General features: G+C 35.1%; 1 protein-coding gene across 1 annotated transcript in view; it reads left to right on the top strand.

Annotated features, from left to right (window-relative positions):
* IPO11 (importin 11) overlaps nt 1-27,020 on the top strand; it is a 228,607-nt gene that overhangs the window by 109,058 nt on the left and 92,529 nt on the right. Inside the window, exons 22-24 of the mRNA XM_021007229.2 lie at nt 9,903-9,979; nt 20,314-20,393; nt 21,486-21,566. Of these exons, the coding sequence (XP_020862888.1) occupies nt 9,903-9,979; nt 20,314-20,393; nt 21,486-21,566 (238 nt within the window). The remainder of the gene's footprint in view (nt 1-9,902; nt 9,980-20,313; nt 20,394-21,485; nt 21,567-27,020) is intronic.

Below are 27,020 nucleotides of genomic sequence, written 5' to 3'. Positions count from 1 at the left end.
GTAAATTCTTCAATGCAAAGATTGTCTTTCATGAGAGGTTAACAAAGTTGGAATGTGATTTTACTGGATATATAGAAGTTATTTTTTAATTTCTTTAATCCAGTGAGTGCTGAGATATGTCTGAAACATCAGGTTTGATCCAATAGTGATTTGTTTTTTTTTCCTGGCATAGTACCATTTAATTTTTATTGTTGACATATATTGCTTTCCTGGGAGGATTAACAAATATCCACTCCACAAATTTTTAAAAAAATGTTTAAAATGAATTTCTCAGTGTATGGAAGTTATATATAAACTTAAGTATTTAAAAATGGCTCTTCAAATAAATAAGATAGGAAGAAATGATATGACCATTTAGAACACGTTTATTAGCTTTGGTTAGAGTCAGGAATTGTAATAAACTACCTTACATATAACTTGAATTACTAGTTCATTAACACTCATTACTTTTAATTTGTTAATTCAGAGTTCCCAGAGGAAATGATTGTGTGTGTGTGTGTGTGTGTGTGTGTGTGTGTGTGTGTGTTTTATTTGACTTTCTTTTTTTTTCTTCTTAGGCAGTTGGGGTTAAGTGACTTGCCCAGGTTTACACAGCTAGTAAGTGTCAAGTTTTTGGTCTGAGGCTGGATTTGAACTCACGTCCTCCTGACTTCAGGTCCAGTGCTCTATCCACCATGCCACCTAGCTGCCCCACATGTGTGTTTGTTTTAAAGTCTTATCTACAGCTTTTGTTTTTACACCATAGCCATTTCTTCAGAGAGAGATAGTTAACTAAAGACAAACCAAAAAGTGACCCTGTTTGACAATAGAGACAACATTCTTTCTGTGGAAGGAGGTTCCCAAACTTTTTTGGTTCATTGTGCTCCTTAGTATCTCAATAATTTTTTCAAATTTCCCCAGACCAAAAGAAATTCCTTTTATTAAGTCCAAACAATATATTTAATGGGTATTTATATCCTAACAACTTAGAAACATTTTGAAAAAATTATACTCATAAATTAAAAGAAAAAATTTTTTACATTCTTAAATAACCATAGTTACTGTTAATTGGATGTGTGTACCTCTCAAGCACCGCATGACCTCTTAAACCTTGGAATCAGATTGGATACTGCTCCCTTCATTGCCTGTTCCACATTGATTTTTCACACTGTCCTTGCTTTTTATTACAACTGTGGAAAGATAGGTTGCAAATGAGAAAGTTTGAGAAGTTATAGTGTAGCTGACAGTAGAATTTAGCAAAAAACAAAGAATGTAACTCGATGTAATGCTGAAACCGTGAACTACCTTGAGCTTGTATCCAACAAATGTCATGTGTGATATTGTCCCTTGAAATTTAAAATCACTCACATGGTGCCCTTGCCAGTTAACTGTGTGCCCCGGGCCACCAGATGAATATTTTAGATTGATTAGAAGACTCCTCTCTCCTCAATCTCCTTTTATCTAATGGGAATGCAGATAATTTTGATTAGAACAATAATTCTGATTAGAGCAAAGACAGCCAAAGAACTTTCTAAGGCAGATTTTGAGCTCTTAATAGTTAAATCTCTTTAACAAAGGCTTGAAAAATTTAGCTAGGGGGCAGCTAGGTAGTGCAGTGGATAAAGTACCGGCACTAGATTCAGGAGGACCTGAGTTCAAATCCAGCCTCAGATGCATAACATTTGGTAGCTGTGTGACCCTGGGCAAGTCACTTAACCCCATTGCCTAGCCAAAAAAAGAAAAAAAGAAAAATTTACCTGGGAGGTTGTATTTAGCGAGTAAAAGGAAAGAAAAGAAAAGATATGTAATTGGGATCCAACTCCACAAAATACCACAGATTCTTAAATACCTGTTGATTTTGACTTGTTTGTTAGGCAAATAGCTTGGACTTTGAAAAAATTGTCTTCTGGTAACTTGTGTTTGATGCTGTTTCTAAGTATTAGCTTTCTAGTTTGAATTTTAGTTTTTGATTATGCTGCTAGGTTGCAGCTGTAACACTCAGTTTGCATTTAGAAGAGACCAACAAAGTGAGACAAGTGACAAGTGAGAAATGCTACCTGAGTGCTATCTAACAGAGCAGGTGAGAGAAGCTGTGGAAAACAGGGGAAATGAACACCTTAGGACCAGACAAGGCAAGGAGAGACAAAAAAGGAAGTGGACCTGCAGGATGATAGCATTGTTTTTGAGTGTGCCCTCTTAGGAATCACATCAGTAAAGGATAGCCACCTAAGTATCTGTAAGTTGTGTGTCTGTGTAGCTTATTTCAGTCCCTATTGAACATAGGCTCTTTTAACTTAGGTAGGGGATGTTTAATGATTTTAGAAGGACAATTGGTTGTTTCCAAACTATTTGCTAAAGGGCAGTTACAAGATAGGTTTTCTTTGTCACTAATGTTTCTTTTTTGGGGCATTTTTTTCTAATTTAATCTTAATCTTACAAAAATCTCCTTTGTTGTTGTGCCTATGTAACAGTGCATTATACATACTATGTGCTTAATAAATGTTTGAATTGAAATAGAATTTTTACTATATGCTGCAAATTTTCTCAGAGAATTTTACTTTAAAAAGTAAAGGAAGTTCAACCTATTACATTTTTAAACCATTATTATGTAAACTACATATAAAGAAGAAGCATCAAATAGTAAAAAAAAAATAAAAGCTTTAAAATGAGAGATTGATCTGAATTATAAAGATAAATCATACAAATACATGAAAATATTGTCATGTTTAAATTGCTTTTTAGGAGTATGCTAGGATTCTGTAATTTTCAACATTTTATAGTGAGAATAAGAAACTTAATTTTGCTCTTGGAGGTCTTGGCCCCATCCTCTCCACTGCCGTATTGCCCCCTCTGCTCTAGATGGAAGTGGATGGCGTCAGAGTTGGGAAGCATTCAAGGTGCCTCCATCCTCTCCTCTCTCTTTCTCTATTTACAATCTCTTTGATACTTATGACTTCTAGTATTAATCTTTAGTGAATGATTTCCAGACAGTATGTCCATTCTTGGTTTCCCCACCAAGCTCAAATCTATTATTTTATACTGCCATTTGGATAAATTTTCATCTCTCTTGGACTTAGTTTCCTAATTTGTTACGTGAAGCTAGAGTAGCTCTGTGGTGTCCTTATGTTCCAAATTGGTGATCCTTTGTTCTATTATAACAAGATAATATAACAAGAACAGCCAAAAATAGTAGCTAACATTTATATAGCATTTACTGTATGCCAGGTACTATGTTAAATGCTTTTACAATTATTATCTCATTTGATCCTCATAGCAACTCTGAGAGGTAAGTGCAGTTATTATCCAGTTTTATAGTTGAAGAAACTGATGCAGATATAGATGAAATGATTTTTCCAAGGTCATGCAGCTAGTAACTGAGGCTGGATTTGAACTCAAATCTTCTTGACTCTAGGTCCAGCACTCTGTCCACTTGTACTTCTTAGCTGCACAGTAGATATTCCACGTGCAATTCATATTCAGCTTGTTAAAACGAGAACTCATCCTTTTTGTCTGTAAACTGATTCCTCTTCATAACTTCCCTATTTTGTTAATATTACCACTATTCTATTGGTGATATCATCTGTACTTCAAACTTGAGTTAACCTTGACTTTTCTGTTCCATGTCTCATATATTTTCAGTTGCTTAAGTTTTATTGATTTTACCTATGCAGTCTCTTTATTTCTCTCTTTCTACTCATACTCCCACTACTCCACATACTTCTACTAATTATAATAGCCTTCTAATGATTTTCTTATTCTCCTGTCTCCTACTTTTCCAGTTTTTCACAATATTATCAAAGTAATCATCATAATACATAGGTCTGACAATGTTAATTTCCTTTAGTTGTACTCTTTGTGTTGAATAAAATATAAAACTTCTTATTTTAGAGTTCTTGGCCTACCACAACCTGGTGTGAATCTGCTTTTTTTTCCTTTGAATTTCCTTTTTATTATGACCTTAATCATCAATAAACACAGATATTCCAATTTAAAAGGAAGAAATAAGAGAATTTTATTTGAAACTATGAACTTCTATTCCAGTTTGTGTTTAAAGTGCATATTCCATTATAAAAATATTACTACTTTGTAGTAATTTCCTATTGGTTAGTGTCTCCTTCTGAATTATATTTTTCTCCATTAAAAAAAGTTTTATTGTTATTATTTTCTTTGTCACTTCTACTTTTTCAGTCTTAAGTTTTTTGAAACTTAGACTGTTTTATAACTTTTCAAAACATATTCTTTTTTTTTCAGCCAGACTGTATCACCTTCTGCCCTGATTCTTGTCCAGTATTCATTTCTTTTTCTTTGCTCATATTCTTTTCTATTTCCCTGTCTATTCAGATTCATCAAATTCTCATGCCATTCCATTTTTTATTAAATATTTTAAAATTTTCTTTCAAATCATTTAAACTCTATTATAGTATTTTTATACATACTTCTGTAGCCATATTTTGATATATTTCCTGTGTTTCAGAGTAGTACTTTTCAGCTTTATATTCTCATAGACTAGCACCATTCAATTCCCTCATTTTACAGATGAGTAACCTGAGACCTAGTCAGAGAGGTTAGCTGATTTTCCCAAGAACATGCAGGTGGCAAGGGGGCATAGCTGGCCATTATGTCACGCTGACAGCTCTGTGATAGTGCTACCTTCCCCGAGCCTCCCCCACCCACACGCACACACATATACACACGTACACACACACACTTGCTGGGTTTGAATGCAAAGCTTTTTCAGTGTGGTATAGAGTGTACTAGTTTACTCTCTACTGAAATAGCCTTTAGGAACTCAGACCAACCCCTTTGATGAGGGGAATATGTATAGAATGTTTTTATTTCATGGTTTATATGCTAATCTTCACAAAATTCAGTCCACAAATAAATAACAGAAATTTGTATTTGGATGTGTAACAAAGATAATGTTTGTTAATACTGGGAGTAGTGCAGCCATCCATGTGGTTGACTTTGAGTTAATATGCTCCAGTGGCATTTCAGTGTCAAGTGAACTTTCCTTTCTTACGTACACTCTGGTCTTATTCTGATCTTTCCCCTATCATGTCCAAAAAAATATGTCTCACTCTGTACCCTGAGTCTGTCACGTCTCTGTGTAGCATTTTTCATCATGAGTCCTCTGGAATCATGGTGGGTTATTACATAGATCAGAGTTCTTAAGTCTTTTAAAGTCCTTTCTCTTCACAGTGTTGTTATTGTATCCCTTGTACTGCTTGTTCTGCTGATTTCATTCTTCATCAAGTCATATTAGTTCCAGATTTCCTCTGAAAAGGTCCCCTTCATTTCTCACAGCACTATACCATTCCATCACATTCATATATTATAATTTGTTCAACTATTCACCAGTTGATGGGCATACCTTAGTTGTCAGTTCTTTGCTACCGCAAAAAGATCTATTCATATTTTTGTACATATAGGTTCTTTTTTTCCTTCTTTGATCTCTTTAAAGAATAAACCTCTAGTAGTGGTATTTCTGAGTCAAAGGGTATGCCCAGTTTAATAAATTTTTGGGCATGATCCCAAATTCCTTGCCAGAATGGTCAGGCCAGTTTATACCAATAGTTTGTTAATGTACTTATTTCCCCTTAGCCCCTCCAGCATTTGCCATTTTCCTTTTTTGTCAGTTGTACTAATCTGATGGGTATGAAGTGGAACCTTGGAGTTATTTTAATTTGCATTTCCATAATCTTGATACTGTTTCCTTTAATGATTTTAAATGCCGTTGGTCACCTGTGCAAATTGTTTTTGGCAAAGTTGTAAAACTTTTTGATCATAGGTCTTTCCGTTGCCCTTTGAGGTATCCGTAATTTTGATTCTTCTAAATTCTTGGTGTTCCCTGATTTGCAGAGACGTAGTTGTTAGAGATAAGCTTTTGGTGAAATGAGTAGTCTGGGAACATTCAAAGCATCCGTTAAATTTGCCATATGAATTTGATATCAATCTTTTCTTTTGACCAGAGTCAGGACACAGCTCATTGATCATCTGGAGTGCCTGTTAGAGATAGACATATTGAGACATCAATTTGATGCACTGCTGCATGTTATAGTCTTGGCAGTATGCCGTTTTCATCTGCTTTGTTTGCCCAGTGTGGTTTGTTAGACCATTCTCTTTTGCATTGTATAGATTCACTAAAGAGAATTTCTAATGCAATTGCTATGATGTTTTCTTTGAATCAGAACTTTTCACAGTAGGAAATCCTTCTGTTTGGTCTGTGTTCAAAACCCAGTGATACTGGTCAACACATTTAGGAAACATTTTTTTACTCCATTTAATACCTTGCTTCATGTTAATCCTAAATGGATCATTGAGAAAATCATCTGTAGTCTTTTTGGTCATTTATGTACATGTCCAGCAATTCATGAAAAGACATTTATGCCACTATAATACAAGTTAGAATGTGATGGGATAGCATGTTGATGAGGGAGGGATTATTTCAAGCTGAAACTATTAAGTAAGGACTTGTAGTATATATTACTCTGTAAACTGTACTTCTAGTGGATAAATTCTTCATAGTGTTAATTCATTCATAGGCAGTTCTGTGTATACGTTTGGTGTTTTCCATGAGGTACACTAAAAAGTTATAATATTCTTTATGTTATAATTGATGACTTGTCTTTCAGGTACAGGGACTGGAAATTCCCTTCTTTTCTTATCTGGTATCATCTAAGTTTTTATATTTCATTATATTTGTCTAATATGGGAATTATGCAAAAGAGAGAGATAAAGATCTACTTAAAATATAGTCTTTAAATCTTATAATTTGGTAGCTGCTTTGTTAAAAGGTGATGTAGAAGTGCAACTTTATTGCCTATAATTAGTCTGTTCCTGTTACATTTTCTTTAGAAGGAGTTGACTACATGGTAGAACAAATCAGATAAAAATGAGTAACCTTTTCCACCCTCTTTTCATTTGACTTTTTTTTTGTGTGTGCTGAAGAAAATCAAACCATACTTTAGTTTCTATGATATATAGAGCTAAATCAAAAGTTTTAATTTAATAAGATAATTTTTTTATTACATATTATGATATGTTTTTGTTACTGTCTGAATAACTCAATTTGTCACACTTGTCGTAGGTGCTAGTTAGGTTAATTCTTCCTACACAAATTTTTGTTGATTTTGACCATGTATTATACTTGTATGAAAATACATTCTTGTTTTAGGTTTTCAAACAAGTTTATTATTTTCATTTTTTGAAAAAGGATGTTATATGTTTTTTGCTTTAAAGTTTCTCCATTGATTTCATTTGTTTCCAAGTCAATGGCCCAGTAATTATTTTAATAAGTTACATTAGTTTCGTTATGGATTTGGACATATTGTAGGTAGTAGTGTTGAATACAGTTGTCCTGTATTTCATCATTCAGATTTCTCCTTTGTCAGGAGTCATGTGACAAGCTTTTGTTTGTTTCTCTGATGAAAGGTTAAGTAAAAATAGAACCTTTGAAAACAAAGAATAGAAGCCTCTGTATTTTTCAATATCTGAAACAGGTAAAGTTAGTAGAATTATGTGAATTGAAGTGAAGCAGTAACACAAAGAAGAGTGTAAAATATCAATGTGTTTGAACTTTTGGTAACATTAGCAGCTGAGAAAAGTACGAGGTCACATTTCTACTTCCTGTGATATATTTTTTTAACACCAGACCTTTTTGAAAAGAGGAAAGATGTGGAAAATAAAGGTCTCAAATATGAATTTCTGTTTTCATAATTCTAAGTTTAAAAAAATAGTGTTTGTTTTGCATTAAAACTCTTTCAAATGTCTAATTATTCTAATTGTGTTTATGCACTACCAAGACAGTGAGTCCAACACCAAGTATATTCAGAGCAAAAACTTAGATTAGTGGGTAATTTGCTGTTAAAATAAATAGGAAACTGAATTTTCTCCTTCTAAATGGTTTCTGTTTCAACAAGTAATATAATTTGTCCATTGTCTTCTCTTAGAGAAAAACGTTACTTGCACGATTTGCCACCAAACATGTTAGTTAAGAATTACATTCAGCCTAGAGATTGTGCTTAGAATTCTTAAGTTTATATTTATTAAGATAAATTGCTTAACATCATTAGCTTATTAGTATTTTTGATTTTTGAAAACCCATCCCAGAGATCAAATTATTTTAGTGTCTGAATGACTTTATATTAAACAACAGTGAAAAAATAACTTTTGAAAGGGTGATTTGATTTAGAATCAGATGTCACCTTTGGTCAGAATAGTGGCAATATTTGGCCCATTCAGTTTTAAAAGTTGTTCTGGAATGGAGATTCTATAGTGTTTCTTGCTAGCTTATTTTTTAAAAAAATTTTCCTATTATTCTGAAGTTGAAAAATACCAAAAAATAAGAACATTTCCCTATTCAAAGAACAGAAAGAGGATTGCCCATGAAACTTCAAATCTCTATTACACATAGTGTGGTTTTTTTGGAAATATGTAATCAGTTCATCATGTTGCTCCAAAGCTTCCCTACTTGTCTGTGTTTCCTTCTGAATCCTCCTTTCTTCTGTGCATTTAAAAAATACTTCATTGTCACTTATTCTTTCATTGTTTTTAGCATCACTATTTCTAGTCTCTCACTGCATCCCAATTCTTCCCTCCCACCTACTTTCCCCATCTCCCTTTACCCAATAATACCAGTTAGGGAAGCCAAATCCATACATTGATCATATCTAAAACTTTGCTTTATTTTGTACTTTTAGTCCATCATCTCTTTGCCAAGAGATGGGAAGCATGTTTTATCATAGGTACTCTGGAGTATAGTTGATCATTACATTGATGAAAATTGTTAAATCTTTCAGAATTTTTTCTCTTTCTTTAAAATCTTGAAGCCATTGTGTCTTTGGTATCTTGTTCTTATTTATTCAGCTTCAGATTAAAAGTAAAAAAGCTTTCATCTGTATATACCCCAGATCTTCATGTTTTTTAGGCATGGTTCTTACTACTTGAGTTATTGTAAGATAGAGTGCTGCCCAGCTAGCATCCCTCTATTAATTCTTACTATAGAATAATTGTTATTCTATAGCCATCTTTTTCATAATTTTACATAAGATATATTTACTTTTAATGAAAAGAGAGACAGTATAACATAGTGGATAGTTAATTTTAGTGTCAGGAATACCTAGGATCAAGTCTTGCCTGTGACACATACTAGTTGTATCATCGTAGACAGTTTCCTTGTCAGGACTCTAAGCAAATCTTAAATTTATAAATTGCAGAGAAGGGTCTGAGAGAAGTTTTGGAAATACTGAGATATCAGCAGGGAATTGATAAAAACTGCCAGTTGGAATTAGAAAAAAATCACCAAAAAACCATAAAAACAAAGTACAGATGATAAAGGTCATTTTGCTAATTAGTATGTTCTCTTTAAAAGGGTTCTATTTAATTGGTTTGAAAATAATTTGGTAATTACAGTCTTAGCCAGTTTACTGCTTAGATTTTTTTAAACAATAATATTATTACAACAAAAACCAGTGACTATAATTAAAGTGCTTATCCCTGTTGATTGACCTAGAGCAAGAATTATTTTGCTTCTATTAGTACAATATCATTGCTGATAGATATTTGAATAAAACGAATCTTTTCCTATAGAAGATAAGGTATAATCCTCAAAATTAGGAAGTATCTTGTATTTAAAAAAATCAGTTTTGATGGGTTTGGGGAACACCTTTTCTGCCATTTTACTGTTTGTGCACGTGTGTACTTATGTGCATGCAGATTAAATAACTTGTATATTGGCATTCTTGGATTTTGAAATTTTTTTAGGGAGATTATTTCTCTCCTCATCGTTATGTGCTGTGTTTCAGCTGTGGGTCATATTCAGTACTCCTGGGATAAGAAATTATGTTTATATCTGTTATCAGTTTTAAAAAAAATGTTTAAGAGAAAGGAAAATGACTTTTACATTTTACTTTATCCTTTTCTAGGTTAGTGACATTGGAGAACAGTCCGTGTCTTACACCAGAGCTGCTTAGAATCTTTCAGAACATGTCCCCACTTCTTGGTATGTGTTCAAATATAAAATTTTTAACATTTATATTAAAATCAGTTTTTCAGGCGTTGTTGATTTTAAATTAATGTTTTCATTTTTATAACCTTGCTGATATTTAAAAATACATGATCACATTTGAATAATTTTCAGAGTTTTCCTTCGTTTTATTATTTCTGCTTATAAAGATATAACTACAGCATGTAAAATTGGACTTTAAATTGCCTAATAGACATTGAATGAAACATTTTCAGCTGTTAAATTCTTAATGAATGTATTTTTTTATGTGTTAGTGTCATTAATTGGTGTATTTATGTCATCAATTAATTAGTGTTTAAGAATCTTTGAAAAGAGAAAATTGAAAAAAACAAACCATGTTTCCTGATTTTATAGAAAGATTCAAAATTTAAAATTCAGCAAATGTTTTGTATGCGATAGGATTTTAAGGTAGAAAGTGATTATCTAGTATACAACCCCTTTACTTTTCTGAAGTGGAAACATTTGCTTATAAATATGAAGAAACATGCCCACAAGTCAGATAGCTAGTAGCTAAGAAAGCCATGATTCAGTCTCAGGCTTGATGACTCCTATGCAGTGTTCTTTCCACTGTATCATTTGTGTTCTAAAGCACAATGTGATGTGCTCAATATACAATGATACAGTTATTGTAGTAACTGCTCTCAGGGAGTTTAAGATCCGGTTAAGTGATAAGTCAATAACTATAATGGAAGGTGAAATGTACTAGGTCATTAGGAATGCTAAAACAGATAGGCCAGTAATATTCATGGAAGGATCATTTCAGTCTGATCAGTGTGATTCATGGAAGAAATGTTGTCTAAGGACCTTGAAATAAGTAAATTTTGACCATGGTAATTTTGGCTAGAGTTTATTCAGTGTATGTGAATTGTAAATTCACAATTGTGGATAAAGTTAATGAGTTAAGGAAGTGGGTCCTGGTTAAGTATGGATTAGAAAATAGAGAAAGTAATGGGCAAGAAGGAAGAAGGTCAAATAAGACTGGAAAGATAGGTGGGAGTTTGATTATGTATTCAAAGTAATTTTGTAAATTTAGAACCCTATAGTTTCCTTCAAAGTACAGTTCAGATTGTTCTTTCTCCCTCTAGAAAATTTTTAGTATTATGTTTTATATCTTTCATGTTTACTTATCTGTGAACATATTCGCTTCTCCTTAAAATATGTAATCTCCTTGAGGGCAGGAATAGTTTAATTTCTGTCTTTTTATCCTGAGTGTCTTTAAATATGGTACATTTATTTAAAAAGTTACTGAGTTTTAGAATGCTAAAAGACAAATGTCAGCTATAAGTCTTTCTTTTCTATTATTTGTATTTTTTATATTCTGAAGACTCTTGTGTTTTGTGGACCCTTCACTGTGAGTGTGAACATTGCTGTGGAAATTGTACTTTAAAACCAGTGAAACCTAACAAAATTATTTCAGGTTCAGAAAGCATCTTTATTAACTCATGAGTGTTGCCAAAAGTCACCTTGTCTATATTCAGTGTACGTACACACACACACACACACACACACACACACACACACACACACACACACACGCACACTGAATGATGGGCAAGAAAATGAGTGTAGTTGACTATGAGAAGAATGACCATAACCTAAAAGGAGAGTCATGGACAGCTTCAGAGAACAAAGCTATGGTACGATAATGTTGCTGAAATAAGTTGTAAATCCTGATTAACTAAAAGCCATGGATATTGAATTTCAGTGCTGCTTCCAGCTTGTAGTGTTTTCCTGCAGAGCCATTCTGCTTGTGGTCAAGGATTGAGAACCTGTAAGTGGTTTTCCTCATCTCTAGGATCAAGCTTGTAGTCCATGGATTGTAGATTTGGAACTGGAAGGGCTCTTAGAGGTCCTCTAGTCTAACAACATCTCTTTGCCCCTGCCCCTTGCTCCTGCCAGTTTTACAGATGAGAAGCTGAGGACCTAATAGACTGTGACTTGCCAAGGTCATAAAGGAATGGTCTGCTTTGAGAGGTTTGGTTCCCCTTCCTTGGAGTGGTAACAGCATAGTTCTGTCTGCTCCTCCCTCTTACACGTCTGTACTCTGGTCAGTTTTAAGAAGCTCAGATTGGGTATAGTGAAGTATTCATTATATCATGGTTATTTTTTGGTTTGGTTTTCATCAGCTTTTTTGTTTTTATTTGATTTTCTTGAAGATTTGAAGTTAGTTCTGAGTATATTTACTTTAAATGACAGGAGAAAAATAAGAAGTTAATATCTAAAGGATTAGGCCGGTATTCACTTTAAAATATGAAAATAGTTTTGTAGCCTGTGATTTCAGAAAACTATTTGAAAAGCAGAAAATATTTAAAATATTCCATTAATTTTATATTATGTGATATTTCCATTATTTTAATTTTAGTATTGTTAATGTGTGCATATACCATTGGGGTTCGGGTGAGCTTAGTTTCTTAAGTTATTTGCCCATCTGAAAAATTAGATACTTAGGTTAGATATGGTCCCTTCTAATTATAAATCTTTTGATCCTGTGTTTAGGGGAATCTCAATCCCCCTCTTCCAGATTGTGAGGTTTCTAGTGCCTGGTTTTTGTCGTTCTGCTCAAAGGAACACATTGCTAGTGTTATTCTTGAGGTTATTTCCTAATGAGGCTATTTTATAAAAAATTAAAGGCAAATCTTGAATTTCCTTGCCTCATTTTAAATTATTCAACTTTCTGTAGCCTCCCCTTTAGGCAAATTGGCTTTTTATTCCCTCTCTACTGACGTGCCTTATCTTTTCCTCCATATCATTTTCATCCTTGTCTTCTCTGTGTGTCCAAATTCTACTCAGATTATAAGACCCAGCCAAATTACATTTCTTCAGAAATTAGTGGTAGCGAAAAAAGGGATGTTTAGGAAAACCCTAAAAGCATTCTTTGAAAACCATCTGTCTTTTCTTTCAATTTCTTTAGCAAATTTTCTGTATAATTATTCTAGTAATGCTTTGTGGCATTTTTTTGGTGGTTGTTGCATTGAACTGTTACTTCTCATGTATTATTTATTATTCACCTGTATTTGTCTTTAGTTTTGGAATGAGAAGTCATAGAAAGGCAGAATAATTTTGCTAAGTAGTTAAAGGTTGGTCATAGAAGGTTTTATAGAATTATTCTTGTCTCCAGAGGGAGAACCAAGGACAGTAGGCAAGAGATATAGATACATAGTTCTGCTCAGTATATGAAAAACTGTCTAAGAATTAGAGCTCTTCAGAAGCAGAATATAATGTCTTGTAACAATTTTCTCTCAAGCAGAAGCTAGATCTATATTTCTTTGGAATGTGGTAGAGCTATTTCCTTTGTTAACCCAGGGGTTGGACTAGACAAAGACCGTAAAGAGTTCTTAACCTGGGGTTTGTGAACTTAAAAAAAATTGATAACTATATTTGAGGTTTTCTTTGTATTTTTTTGTGTTTTTTTTTTAATTAAAATCTAAGAAAGCATTTAAAAAAAAATTCTGGGAAGAGTCCATAGGCTACCCTTGACAGCCAAAGGGGTTGTTGACCCAAAGTTAAGAATTTCAGCTCTATAATCTCTTTAAATTCCCTTATAATTCTTTGGTGATGTGATTGTCTTGTTTCTCTAAGTAGGTAGTGGGCCCTTTGAAAGCCAAGTCTGTATTCTATACTTCTTTGTATCCCACATTGTACCTAGTGCGTGTTTTTGTTGTTCAGTCCTGCTGTGTGTAATCTGTGTAAAATTTTGTGAAGAAAAAAAAAGTGGGAATGAGCATACATGAGAGACTATAAAATCTGTAACAAAGTGTTCTTTTGTTAATTCTGGATTCTAGGTGTCATCTGCTACTTTGGGGCTTATTCTTCCCATCTATAAAATGGGAATGAACTGCTTCTCCTTTAAGGAACTTAAAAGAAAGATCAGCACCAGAACAAAGTCAAAGACCCAGAAGTCCCAAAGGCCAGCAGCATTCTGGAATTGTTAGATTGTATCAGCAGGTCAGATGCCAGTTCCTGTGGGTCTGGAAGGTGTAGAAGCAGGGCTGATGGTTAGGCCTAGTGTTAAAATGTTGGTCTGACTATTTCACCTCCCTATTCAAAAAACTCCAGTGAATCCCATTTACTTCCAGGGTTAAATAGAAACTTCTCCATTTGGCATTTAAAGCCCTTCAGCCCTCTCTAGGCTGTGTTAGTGGCTCATCTCCACAGGAGTTTGTCACCCTGGAAGCTCACTCCCCCCTTGGGATAATTCTCGCATTTGGAATACGCTTAAGCTTCTGTGGCCTCACCTTCTGAGTGGCTGGTTCCTTCTGGAACCTCCAGTCAAAAGGAGGCCCAGGCCAGAGATATCTCTGTCCTTCTCTAGGCTGCACTGCTGACTCTTCTCCATAGGCATTTCTCTTTCTAGTTTATGTTTTCCTTTCCTCCTCAGTCCCCCCCCCCTTTTATTTTATGTCTTCCTCCATCACAGTGTAGGTTTCTGGAAGGTAGGGATATATTCCCAGTGTTTAACACAATTCCTGGTACATATTAAGTGCTTAATAAATACTTGTTGACTGACTACACAGTCTAGCCCTTTTCTTAGACTTTCATTTTTCTTCTTAGGCTCCAGCAGCACTGACCTACTTGTTGTTATTTACCCAGGGCAACCTGTAACCAGATTCCATTCCTGGAATGCTCCCCTTCCTCATCTCTGCCTCCCAGCTTCCCAGGCTTCATTTAAAATTCAATTTAAATTCCACCTTCTGCAGGAACCTTTCCAAGTTTTCCCACTGCTAGTGCCTGCCTTCTGAAATTATCTCCCATCTACTCTGTAGCTATATATCTGTGTACATGATGATTTGCATGTTTTCTCCCCCATTAGATTATGTTTTTTGTCACCTCTCCTATTTGAAAAAAGAGAAACACAAAACACTTTAAACAGATATGCATAATCACGCAAAACCAGTTTCGCTGCTATTCATTTCCAAAAACTGATGTCACATTCTGCATCTTGAATCTGTTACCATTCTGTTAGAAGGTGGATAGTGTTGTTCATCTTAGCCTTTTAAAATGCTGGATGTAGTTAAAATATTTAAAAATTGTATTGTCTTACTGAATCTAAAAGTGTACATAATACCCTGTGTTCTAATTCTGGCTCAAATTTGTAATAGTTTTTTAAGGTTATAGAATAATACAGGTACTGTTGTAGCTGGTGGGAATATAAAGACAAAAATGAAACGGTCTCTGCCCTTAAGGAGGTCACTTTTTAACCTGTAAGTGGATTTAAAGTATATGCAAGGTAAATTTAAAAAATTGCATTGGGGCACCACATGGGGGATCAGGAAAGGCCTACTACTGGAGCTAGCGCAAACTGAATTTTGAAGGGAGCGAAGAATTCTGAAAGGTAGAGGCCAGAAGCAAGTTCATTATACACATATCAGACAACCTGTATAAAAGAGAGGAAACAGATGATAAAATGCTATATCTGGGCAACAGCAAATAGGCTGGTTAGGCTGGAACTTCTAGCTCCTATTCTTCTACTGTAGCAAAAACCTAAAAATCATGCCAGCTCGAATAATGATCATGCAATTCATTGAGAAAGTGTAGAAAGTGACTTCTTTGACTTCAGAACTACATAAGAAGGCAGGCAGAAGCCTGCAGGGCTGCAGGGGCCCACCAATAAAGTCATCATCAGTATACGAAACAAGCTGGCAGTCTCCAAGGATGATGAGAGCTTGGCCATAGACACTTGTATTTTGCAAAGCTCTGTATTAGAAGAGACAGCAAGAGTCAAGGGCTCCTCCATGAAAGGCCCAGTGAGTTAAGAAATCCACATTGAAGACATTGAAAGTAACTGGTGGCAGCGTTCAGACCATAGTACCCCAGACTCAGGGCTTCTGGGGTCCTTAGTTCTCTGTCCTGAGATGCCATAGAAGGCCTGAAGATCCAGGGCTCAGAACCTCAAAGATCCAAGTGATCTAGCTAAGAAGGTAGAGTTTAGTGCTGGAACGTAGGTGATACAGTTTGTTCAAGCATCCAAAAGCCCGGCAGGAGGCAGAGCATGGTCCAGGCACAGAGCACCAGTTCAGCAACCAAGGCTAGAGAACTCAGTGAGCTGAGGAACATAGACACCACTCCAGAGCATCGTAATAGATCTAGAGATAAGCCGCAATCTAACCTAGAAAGAGAGTGTAATGCTTTGAGAACTGCAGAGACTCAAAGGAAGAAACAAGATTTTCTGTAAGGACGATCTATATGAATACCTAGAAGTGAGGAAGCAAAAGGTTTAAAAAAATGAATTTGAAGGAGATTAAAAAAAAGCTTAGAACACAGAATTGTAAAGGTTACCCAAGTAATGGAGTCTTTGAAAATTAGAATAGACAAACAGAAATCAGTGACTTCATGAGACAGCAGGATATATTAGAACCAAATCAAAAGACTGAATAAAATAAAATAAAATGTAAAGTATATATTATCAAAAAGAGCTGACTTAAGAAAACAGGTCAGAGAGAGAGAGAATTTAAAAATGATCAAATTCCCTAACAATATAGTTCAAGAAACCACACATGAGGACTGTTTACAACTACTAAATCCAGAGGGCTAAATGAAATTGAATCTACTGATAACGTCCTGAAAGAAGCCCTACAATTTGTCTTTACCAAAATCCAGAGCTTTCAGGTGAGAAAGAAAAATGTTATAAGTCTACAAAATAAGAGTTCAGGTACTGAGGAACTCACAGTCAGGATCACACAAGATGAAATCTTTGAATGTAATCGCCTAAAAGGCAAGTGATAGGAGATTACAACAATTAATTACAACCATTTATCTGCCAAATTGGGTACAATCTGACAGGAAAAAAATAGATCTTTATTGAGGTCTGTTATTGACAATTATTATTTAAAAATTGAGAACTTTTGGGCATTTCTGATAAGAAACAAACTAGAGCTGAATAGTAACTGAGATGCAAACACAAGATTCAGTAGATAACTAGGAAGGCAAATTTATTTGAGCATTTGGAAGAGCCTGTATGAAAAATAGCTTACATTCTAATAGGAGGGAAGAAACAAATATCACTTTGGCATTATTGACATTAAACTTAATGTCTTCAAAAAGTATTGCAGTGACATTCAATGTAGGGGTAAAAAAGTTCCTGGGGTTGGAAGGTTCTATTTTGAGGGTCTTAAGAGGAGAAAGAAAAGGAAGACTAAAAGGAACTCAGACATGTAAATAGGATAAAGAAGGAATTGGAATTTAGAATTTCTCCTTGTAGCCCTAGCATATGCTTCAGTGCTTTGTACATTGGTGTTTGTTCATTGAATCTTTATATCTATTTTATAGATGAAGAAATAGTCGTAGAAGTTCTTTTTCTTGCCCATGGTCATTCTATTAGTACATCTCAGAGCTACGACTGGAACTAACCTTTTTTGATCCCAAGCCTAATATGCTTTCCCTGATGTCATGCTGCCCCGTTCTGTTTGTCTCAGGGGTCTCAATGGGCTTACTTCCTCCTCATTTGATCCAGTGTACTTTCATTTTAAATCTTTTCTATTCCTATTCCTTCCATTTTCTAGATCTCATTGAGATTTGGCTCCTTCCTAATATGACAGCCTCACTGGCCACCTTTTTCAGCACTAGCCATATTCACTCATTTTCACTTATCCTTCCTGACTCACTCATTGGTCTAGGCAGGGGGGTAGGAATAATCTTTGTCTCCTGTTGCCACTTGCTGCTTCTCCTACCACTATCACTCTTTCAAACTAGAGGACTTCACTATAGGTGCTGATACTTCCTCAAACACCCTAGTCTTCCAGTTCCTCAGTTTACTTATTTTACGTGATCTACTTCTCCAGCCCACCTCAGCTTCATGCCAAGTTGGTCGTATCCTTGATCCCACATAAACGTACCTCTTCCATGTTCATGAACTCTGAAATTCCCTTATTGACCACAGTTTATTCATGTTCCTCCCCTTTTTCTCTTCTTTACAAAATTAGACTTCTTCATCTACTTAATGACCTCTAGTTCCTTGACCTCTCTGTTCTCTTCCAGGTCACCTCTATGCCCTCCTTTCCCCATCTTGTCACCTTGGTGAACCAGTTCAGCTGTATTTACACTGTCCTCTTCGCTTGAATCCCTTGCTCCCTTATCATATTGCTAACCATGCCTTACCAGGCCTCTCAGCCTTGGATTGTTCTCACCATCTGCCACCTTTGCTACAAGCACATGCTTCAGAACAAAGTGGAAAAAAATCTTAAAACTCTCCTGACTAGGTCTACTACAAATCTGTGTTACATGGTCTGAACTGGGCTTTCACTGCTGCTAGCCAGTCCTTTCCCATTCCATCTCATATCCTCCAGGAGAGAATCTGCTTCTTGCCTATCTGGCCACTCTTACTCAATCTTCTTTGCTGGATCTTCATCTAAATCATGTCCTAAGTATGGCTAACCCTCAGGGCTCTGTAGTGAGCTCTCTTTTCTTCTCCCTCTGTACTACTTCACTTAGTCTCATCATTTCCTATGGATTAAATTGTCATTTCTAAGCTGGTGATTCTCAAATCTACTTATTTAGCTTCTGCTGACCTCTAGTCTCCTATCTCCAACTTCTGTCTTCAACTCCCATTTCCAGTTCAAGAAATCTCAAATTGGATGTCTTGTAGACATCTTAAACACTGAACTTAATATCTTTTCCCCCAAATCCTCTCTTTTTCCAAATTTTCCCATTCCCCTCAGTTCCCTAGACTTGCAATCTAGACATCAACTCAGCTCCTTATTCTCTTATCCCCCTCATCTGATGTTTTGGCAAAGCTTATCAGATTTTGCCTGTATAACATGTAGTATCTTTATTATGATATGACATGACATGACACGACATGACATAATATAATAGCCAGTCTCCTCAGATGCTACCACTTCCCTGGTGCAAGTCCTCCTCTTCTCATCTGTGGAAAATTACAGTAGTCTGTTGGTGGGACTGCCTGCCACAGGTCTCTCCTCATTTAAGTCCTTCCTTCATTTAGCTGTATTTTTTTTTTTTGTAAATTGGCAATATAGTGGTTGGGGCTGCATGTCTATGAATGTAACTTGACAACACATTGTAATTCCTTTAAATATTGGCCATCAAGACAGGATAATTGTGATTTCGAAAGTGCTTAGTGAATCTAAGTTGCTGGAAAAATGTAACAATCAGGTAATAGTGTACCTTTTAATTCTACTATATTTTAAACAGGACATAAATATTACATATAAAACATAAAAGAAGCCAGATAATGTATATTTAAGATTAGCATGAAGTTATTATATTAAAAATATTTTAAATCAAGTATAATCCTTAGGTGAGCAATATACAATTGTTGTAACCATTATAAACGATCATATATAGTAGATTTGGGAATATTTTCTTGCATAGAGAGCATACTTTTAGTTTTATGGAAACTAAAAACAATGAATTTTGTCTAATTGCCTTGTGTTTTTTGGGCTTATCAGAAGGAATAGTTTTGATTGAAATGAAGGAGTTAGATCAAGTGCAGACTTGTCTCTGAGGTTAGGAGAAAAAAGGGTGGCTCACAAACATGTGACTGGCTCTAAATGACTTTAAGTCTGAAGGCATATAAATAGGAACCTGTCAGTGTCTATTAAATGAACATCAATCAAACAATTAAAATGAAAATTATGTAAATTCTATGTGAAAAGCATTATGCTAGACTTACAGAATCGGCAAAGATATTGGTCCTGGGCTTGTGGAGTTTACAGTCTAGTCAGTATTTGCCAGATGTGGCAAGTGTATGGCTTCAGTGCAAACAAATTTAGACAAATTCAGTCAGGGAAAGGTCATTATGCATTTCAGGTGATTATGAAAAGTTTCCTAGGCTTTAAAGGGTAGGTAGGATTTCTGTAACTTGGGTGGACCAAAGGAATTTCAGGAAAGGAAAAACATGAAAATCATAAAGAAAAGCACAGAAAATGGAAAGATAAGTATGTGGGGTACACAGTGCTCTGTGGGGAGTAGTACGAGAAGGTAAGGCTGTAAATGTTAAATTAGGTAGTGCCAGAGATTGGAGGACTTTGAATGCTAAAGGATTTAAACTTTATTTATGGGTAGCAGGGATTTGTTTAAAGATGGACATGACCAGATGTGTGCATAAAGAAAATTGATATGGCATGGCATGAAGAAGTGGTTGTTGCAGCAAAAACTCTTGAGACAGGGAGACTGGTGTTAGGAAACAAGTTTTAAAATATTTAACTGTAAACCATGCTACCTAGTAGAATTCAGAAAAGGCTTTTGAACACAGGAGTCATTTATTTTTCATAGAATTTCTTTAAATTATTTAGCAGTTATGAGTCAACTTGACATTTTATTGAACTATTTGAAATTCATTGTTTTGGCAGAACTAAGTTCAGAAAATCTCAGAACCTGCTTTAAGATCATCAATGGTTATATTTTTTTGTCATCAGCTGAATTTTTACAGGTACGTTGCAGTAATGGTTGCATAGTAAGAAATGATTATATTTGCTCTTTAAAATCAGTAAATGACTTTGTAGAATTTAGTTGTAAGAACAATTCATTTTTAGGTATAATTAATAATATATTTCTTAACTGATTTTTTTTTTGACAGAAGGAACTAATTTTTCTCAATTATTCTCTGGTAGGAAGGGTTATAGAAGAGTTAATTTTATTCCTTAGACAAATGAGAATTCATACATTTGCCTAAGTTCCTGACATATCCAGAATGAATTACTGGATAAAAATATTTTCTTTTTATACAATAGTTATTAAAATAATATTGCATTTAAAAAATTTAAAGTAGTATTCTTTACTTCCACATTTAATCCTTTTTTTTCCCTTTAAGGCAGTTGGGGTTAAGTGACTTTCCCAGGGTCACACAGCTAGTAAGTGTCAAGTGTTTGGTCTGAGGCCAGAACTGAACTCAGGTTCTCCTGACTTCAGGGCCGGTGCTCTATCCACTGTGCCACCTAGCTGCCCCTAATCCTTTCTTTTGAAAGACATGTCTACCTGTCTGAAGAAGAATTTACTTACCTGTCAAAAACCTGTTAAAAGAAACTCAAGGATACTGTCTAAATTCTTAGTGTAGTACATTTTCTTAATTTATTGCTTTAAATAAGTAGAATATGAGCGAGGAATTGAGAATCTTTGTTCTATATATTTTTAAAAATGAGATTGACATAAACACTAAATTTATATCACTTGAGTACAAGAGAAAGTTCTTAACAGTTTCTTATGGCATTATAGTACATCATTTATAATGTTACAAGCATGAGTAGTATACAGGAATAAAATTCTTATCTTTTTTTGAGAGTAAAAAGTATTACTTCTGTATGTTATTTTATACATATAAAAGCTGTTATGGTAGGTTTAATGATTTAATACTGAAAAGTTGAAATAATCTTTCACAGAATAATATATTTACAAATTATATAAATTTGCATTTCAGTATTTGTTTTTTGTCAAATAAAGATCTTCCTAATAGAATTTTAATAACTTTTGAGATTACAAATATATTTATAATATGCATATACATTGGCTTCTGATTGAATTTCAGACATATGCAGTAGGTCTGTGTCAGTCATTTTGCGAGCTGTTAGAGGAAATTACCACCGAAGGACAAGTTCAAGTGCTTAAGGTATTGTCCTATAAACTTTTTCACATGAGATCTTTTTTTTTCTTTATTTCTACCTTGTAAATCTGAAATTTTCATAGTAAGTTAGAATGAGTGTCTGTGAGAGTACAGCATAATTCATGTAGTTCTTAATAAGATAATCTGCTGCAGCATAATATACCCAGAGAAGTACAGGAGTGTCATTTATAATATTTCCTTTATACACCATCCACATTTCAAGGCACATAAGGGAGATAAAATTTTTTTCTCTGTTAACAATTAATTGTTTATTACTTTAATCACATTGTAGGGAAGTTTAAATCAAAAGTATCACAATTCCCTTATTATAAAACAATAGAAGAGGAAGTGTGTTGTTTTCTTGATATTAGGATGGCTCATTTATAATGATATCATGATCATAACTTGGTATTTTCAATATGAAAAATTTATTTGTATTATGATTGAACACACTGGTTCCCTCATTCTATTTAGAATTATTTGGATCTGGAATCTTGTGTTTTTTAATTCTTATGTGTTTTTTCATCGTTTTTCTCTTTCCTCTTTTGCTATCAACCATTATGTGTGTCAGTGTTCCTACCTCCGAAGAGTTTTTAAAATGTATTTCCAGGAAAAGACAAACAGATGTTAAAGATCACGTTGTAAACTCAGATCTCATTTATGCTTTTGTCATTTCTATAAAGGAGAATAGTCTTAAAATAAGGACAGATGTCCTGAGGCTGTATCTCCAGGTACATAGGGATTAGTGACAGTTATAATCCTGAAGGAATCCAAGAAGTTGTAGGTCAGCTTGAGTCACCCTGCTTTGGCAACTAGGGTTGCATTGGAAGTCAATGGAGACGATTATGTGAGATATAGCCCTGGTGCCACCTGGTTTAACAGTTGTTATGGAAAGTGACATGTTGAGACAAAGCCTGGTAATGAGATTTCAGAGTAATCTCGAAAGAGAATCTAGGAAGTGAGATTACATCAGATTGACCTGAGAGTCAGATACCATAGAAGAGCAATACAAATCAGAAATGGAATTTGGAGGACAGTGTAAATGGGTTAGAAGAGAGCCTACTCTTAAGAGGAGAATTTATTAGTCTGAAAGCTAACTGGGTTTTATGTCCACACTGTCCAGACATCTCTCTAAACCAGGGGTAGGGAACCTGCGGCCTCGAGGCCACATGTGGCCCTTTTAGGTCCTCGAATGTGGCCTTTTGACTGAGTCCAAATTTTACAGAGCAAATCCTTTTATTAAAGGGATTTGTTCTGTGAAGTTTGGATTCAGTCAAAGAGCCACACTCGAGGACCTAGAGGGCCACATGTGGGCCTTGAGGCCACAGGTTCCCCACCCCTGCTTTAAACCTTCTTGCTCCTCAATACAAATTAATTGTTCTACTCTCTTTTTGTTCCTAGGAAAAAATATGGTTGAGAGAACTGACACCCCTCTCCCCCAAGTCAGTAATAAGATAGTAACTCATATTTCCATAGTTCTTTGTGTTCTACTAAGCACTTTCCTTTCAGTAACCATGTTAGTATAGTGTCACAAACATATACCAACAGTGGATAAAATCCAGAGTGAGCTGAGGCTTGGGGATCATATTAGAAACAGACAGAGATAGATTTTAAAGAAGTGTCTTGGAAATACATGCATACCAGTGCATCCAGGAGACCCCAAATATATCCTGATAGCCCTCTTCTTGATCAACTTTTCATTTAATACTACTCAGTATCTTCCAGTCTACTGCTAAGTCTGTTAGTCTACCATTTTGATATATAGGCTGTCACACTCACTCTACTTAAGCTTGTATTTATGTGTATCTCTTTCTACTGAAGTCTGTGTTTCTCATTTTCTCCCTTAGCAGAGAAAGGAATTAGACTTTTTTTCCCCCCCCCTAATAAGGGAGGTTCTGCCCCAACCTGACTTGCATGAAACTTTCTTTTGGGCTGTAATTATTGATAGTTCTCAGAATATAGCTGTATATATTTTTTACTACAAAGAAAATGACATCTCCATTAATGGAGACAGAGTTTATAATCAGAATTTTTATGCTCTGATGAAATCACATATCCAGATTACTCTGCTGCATGTTGTCCCTTACTCCAAGTTTGTTCGGTACTCTGAATTCAGTTTTGAGATCTGAAAAATGGAAGTATTAATACTTTGAATGTATCTGTTGTGAGAATCCCTGAGAATGCTGGGGTTCACAGTGTAATGATGAAGCTGAAATAGTTGTCTTTGTTACTTATTAACTAAGTGTAAGTTATAATCAGAGTCCTTGTCTTTCCATCCTCTCTTTCCCCTGCCCTGTACCCCTCCCCATCCACGTCTCTGTCCGCCCCCTCCAGGTCTTTATTTGATTTTTTCAAGTCTCCCTTTAAATGAGTACTTAGCTGACAAAGAAATGTTACACACAAGCATTATATTTATATCTGTTCATTTTGCAAATAGAGAAAACAGTATATAGGTATTGTAAGTAACTTTAAAGTGTTATGGTTCTACATGTATTTATTTTTTTCTGTTATTTTCTGTAGAAGTCATAGGTTCCATTAACTAATTAAATGACTTTTATCTTATTCCCTTGACAGCTGCATTAAATAAAATATTATTACATAAAAACGTGAATCTGGATTAGGTTTGTTTTCATTAAGGCAACATTGAAATGACTGGATTCGACCACTTCTGATAACTTAATGATCAGTCATTAAACATTTATTAAGCACCTGCTTTATGCCAGGCACAGCTGTATGGCTCAGTGGATAGAGTGCTGGGACTAGAGTCAGGATGACTCATCTTCCTGAGTTCAGATCTGACCTCAGACACTTACAAAATGTATGACCCTGGACAATTCACTTAACCCTGTTTGCCTCAGTTTTCTCATCTATAAAATGAGCTGGAGAAGGAAATGGCAAATCACTGCAGTATCTTTGCCAAGAAAACCCTAAATGGGGTCATGTTAGACATGACTAACAATGATTGAGCAACAAGAATATGCCAGGTACTCTACTCAGTGTTGGGGATATAAAGAAAGGCAAAAAACAGTCTCTGTCTTCAAGGAGCTTACAATTGTAATGCAGGAAGACAACATACAAAAAGAAGCAGAAGGCAGAGGGTGGGGAGGTGGTGGTGGTGCCCTGAAGAGGGGCATGATATAGAAAAATCCAAAGGAATGCAGCTGGATGAGAAATGAAGAGAAGGCCAACCTGTGCTTTTTCCTTAAAGAGGTTCTGACTAGAGAGGTCTGTGTCCACCCTCCAATCACAGAGAAAGAAGGGACCCTAGGAGCAGAGGGTGTGGAAGGAGATGTGAGTTCCAAGGCTGATTAGATCTCGCAGGGAAATGCCAATGAGGTATATATTCAAGGGCTACAGGAAGAAGAGGTTTCTGGGACATGATAGAGAAGTTCAGAGGTGTTGCTGAGTAGGAAGTATTGAAGAAACATTGAAAAAGAGGATATAGTTCAATAAATCAGTAGATTTAAAAAAAATAAAATGCATTGGCATTTATTCAGAATCTGAAACTTCCTCTTAGCATTCTTCACTACTAATAATTATAACTCACATTTTTATAGGCTGCAGTGTTTATAAAGCATCTTTTTCATGCCAACTCCCTAGGCACCTGGTCAGCAAATCACTGGGCCTTACAGGAACTGAAGATTTTTAACTCACTTCTTTGACTACTATCCAACGCCACACTCCCCTGACTCCTTACCAAGAACTAGTAGTATGTAGGAGGCATCAGGAAGTGAAAGAGAAATTCTGTCTGGGGTATTTATTGAAGGAGGGGGATTGACATTATAAATAACCCTTATTTTTTGGAGTATGTACTGACCTTAGAGTTATGTCTCAAATTGAAAACCTGCTCATATAGAAATGGGAACACAGTCTGAACTGAATTCAGGATTCTGTGTTTTTGAAGAAGGAAAAAGAAGACAAAATAGAATGTATAGTGCAGTAGCAGAACTAGGTGCAATATGCAATAATTGCCTTTCAAAAAGAAAGGAGAAAGTAAACAGTATTTAGTGCCATTGAGAAACCAAGGAAGATCAGAATTGAAAAAAAGTTTTCTGTCACTTGGTCATTGACCAAGAAATATTTAAGAAAAGTATGTCAGTGACAAGCCAGAGTTTAAAGGCAGACTTCGAGGATTGCATGGACAGTGAATGAACTGTATAAACATAAAAATATACTTTGGAAGATTTTGCCTCATGTTAGATAGGAGAGAGAGATTGGGAAGCATAGCTGTAAGGTTTAGTAGTTAAAAGGAAAAAAATTTCTGAAAGATGTGCTAAAGCATATCTCTAGTAATAAGTATAAATGGAGATTTAAAATATAAGTGAATAATTGATTGAAAGGAAAATAGAAGAGTATCAAGGGAATACATGTAGGGAGTAAGCCTTAGAATGGAAAAAAAGGGACACTTCTTCCTGTAAGACAAGAGGTAAGAAGGGAAGGATGAAGATAAAGAAAATTTAAGATGAAAAGCAGAGAAGAGATAATTGAATTTTATGAATAGACCATTATACTCCATGAGTTTTCTGTAAAGGTATTTATTTTGAATAGCAAAACATAGATGTGTTCAATTTATTTTTTTAAAACACACCTACACCTAGATGGTAACAGCAAATTTAAAAAAATTGCCTTTAGGTATATGGTGGGTAAGTAGGCTGCAACACAGGACAAGACAGAAAAGGAATATCATCAGAAAAAAGATGGTTATATAGCTAGAGCAAAGCATGACTGACATTTTGCTGGTATCTGTGCCATCTATAGAGGTGGCTAGTTGTGTAGTGGATAGAGCTTTGGGCCAAGAGTCAGAAAGACCTGAGTTCAAATCCAGCTACAGGTACTAGCTCTATGCTATCACTTAACCTCTGTTTGCCTCAGTTTCCTCAACTGTAAAAAGGATGGTGATGATAATAATAGAACCTACGTTGCAGAGTTATTGTAAGGATCAAAATAAGTTAATGTTTGTAAAAGTGCTTAGTATGTGCATGGTACATAGTATATACTATATAAATGTTCCCCTTCCCTCCCCCTGCTGCCCATTGTTCCATTGATATCCATGCTTGTCAAAAGAATGAAAGAAAGTCTCTTGACTTGCTGAGTTTACCCCTCCCCCTCTTTAGAAGATTTATGGGAGGATTCACTGGCCAAGAGTTGCTTGGGATGGCCAATCATGCATAATTTATGAGTTCCAGTATACTGGGGAGTACCCATTTTGGTAAGCATTGTTAGTATTCCCATTGGAGTATATTATGCAACTCTAAGGTAATGACTGTTAGATTATTTCTACCAATTTGGTTAATCCTACTCCTATTTATGGGGTCTTTCAGACCTGAAATTCCACTTCTTTAGTCCTTAAAATCTGTTTATTATTAGGTCTTGATGTTTAAGCACATAATCTAATCTTCACATAGTTTTTCAGACACTATTTGATCAGAAACTAATTTCTGAAGATAGATTTTTTGAAAT

This window comes from Phascolarctos cinereus, unplaced genomic scaffold (assembly GCF_003287225.1).
Source record: "Phascolarctos cinereus isolate Bilbo 61053 unplaced genomic scaffold, phaCin_HiC Scaffold_4;HRSCAF=312, whole genome shotgun sequence".
Lineage (NCBI taxonomy): Eukaryota > Metazoa > Chordata > Mammalia > Diprotodontia > Phascolarctidae > Phascolarctos > Phascolarctos cinereus.
Note: the sequence above shows the minus strand (reverse complement) of the source record. Positions and strands in the feature narration are given on the sequence as shown.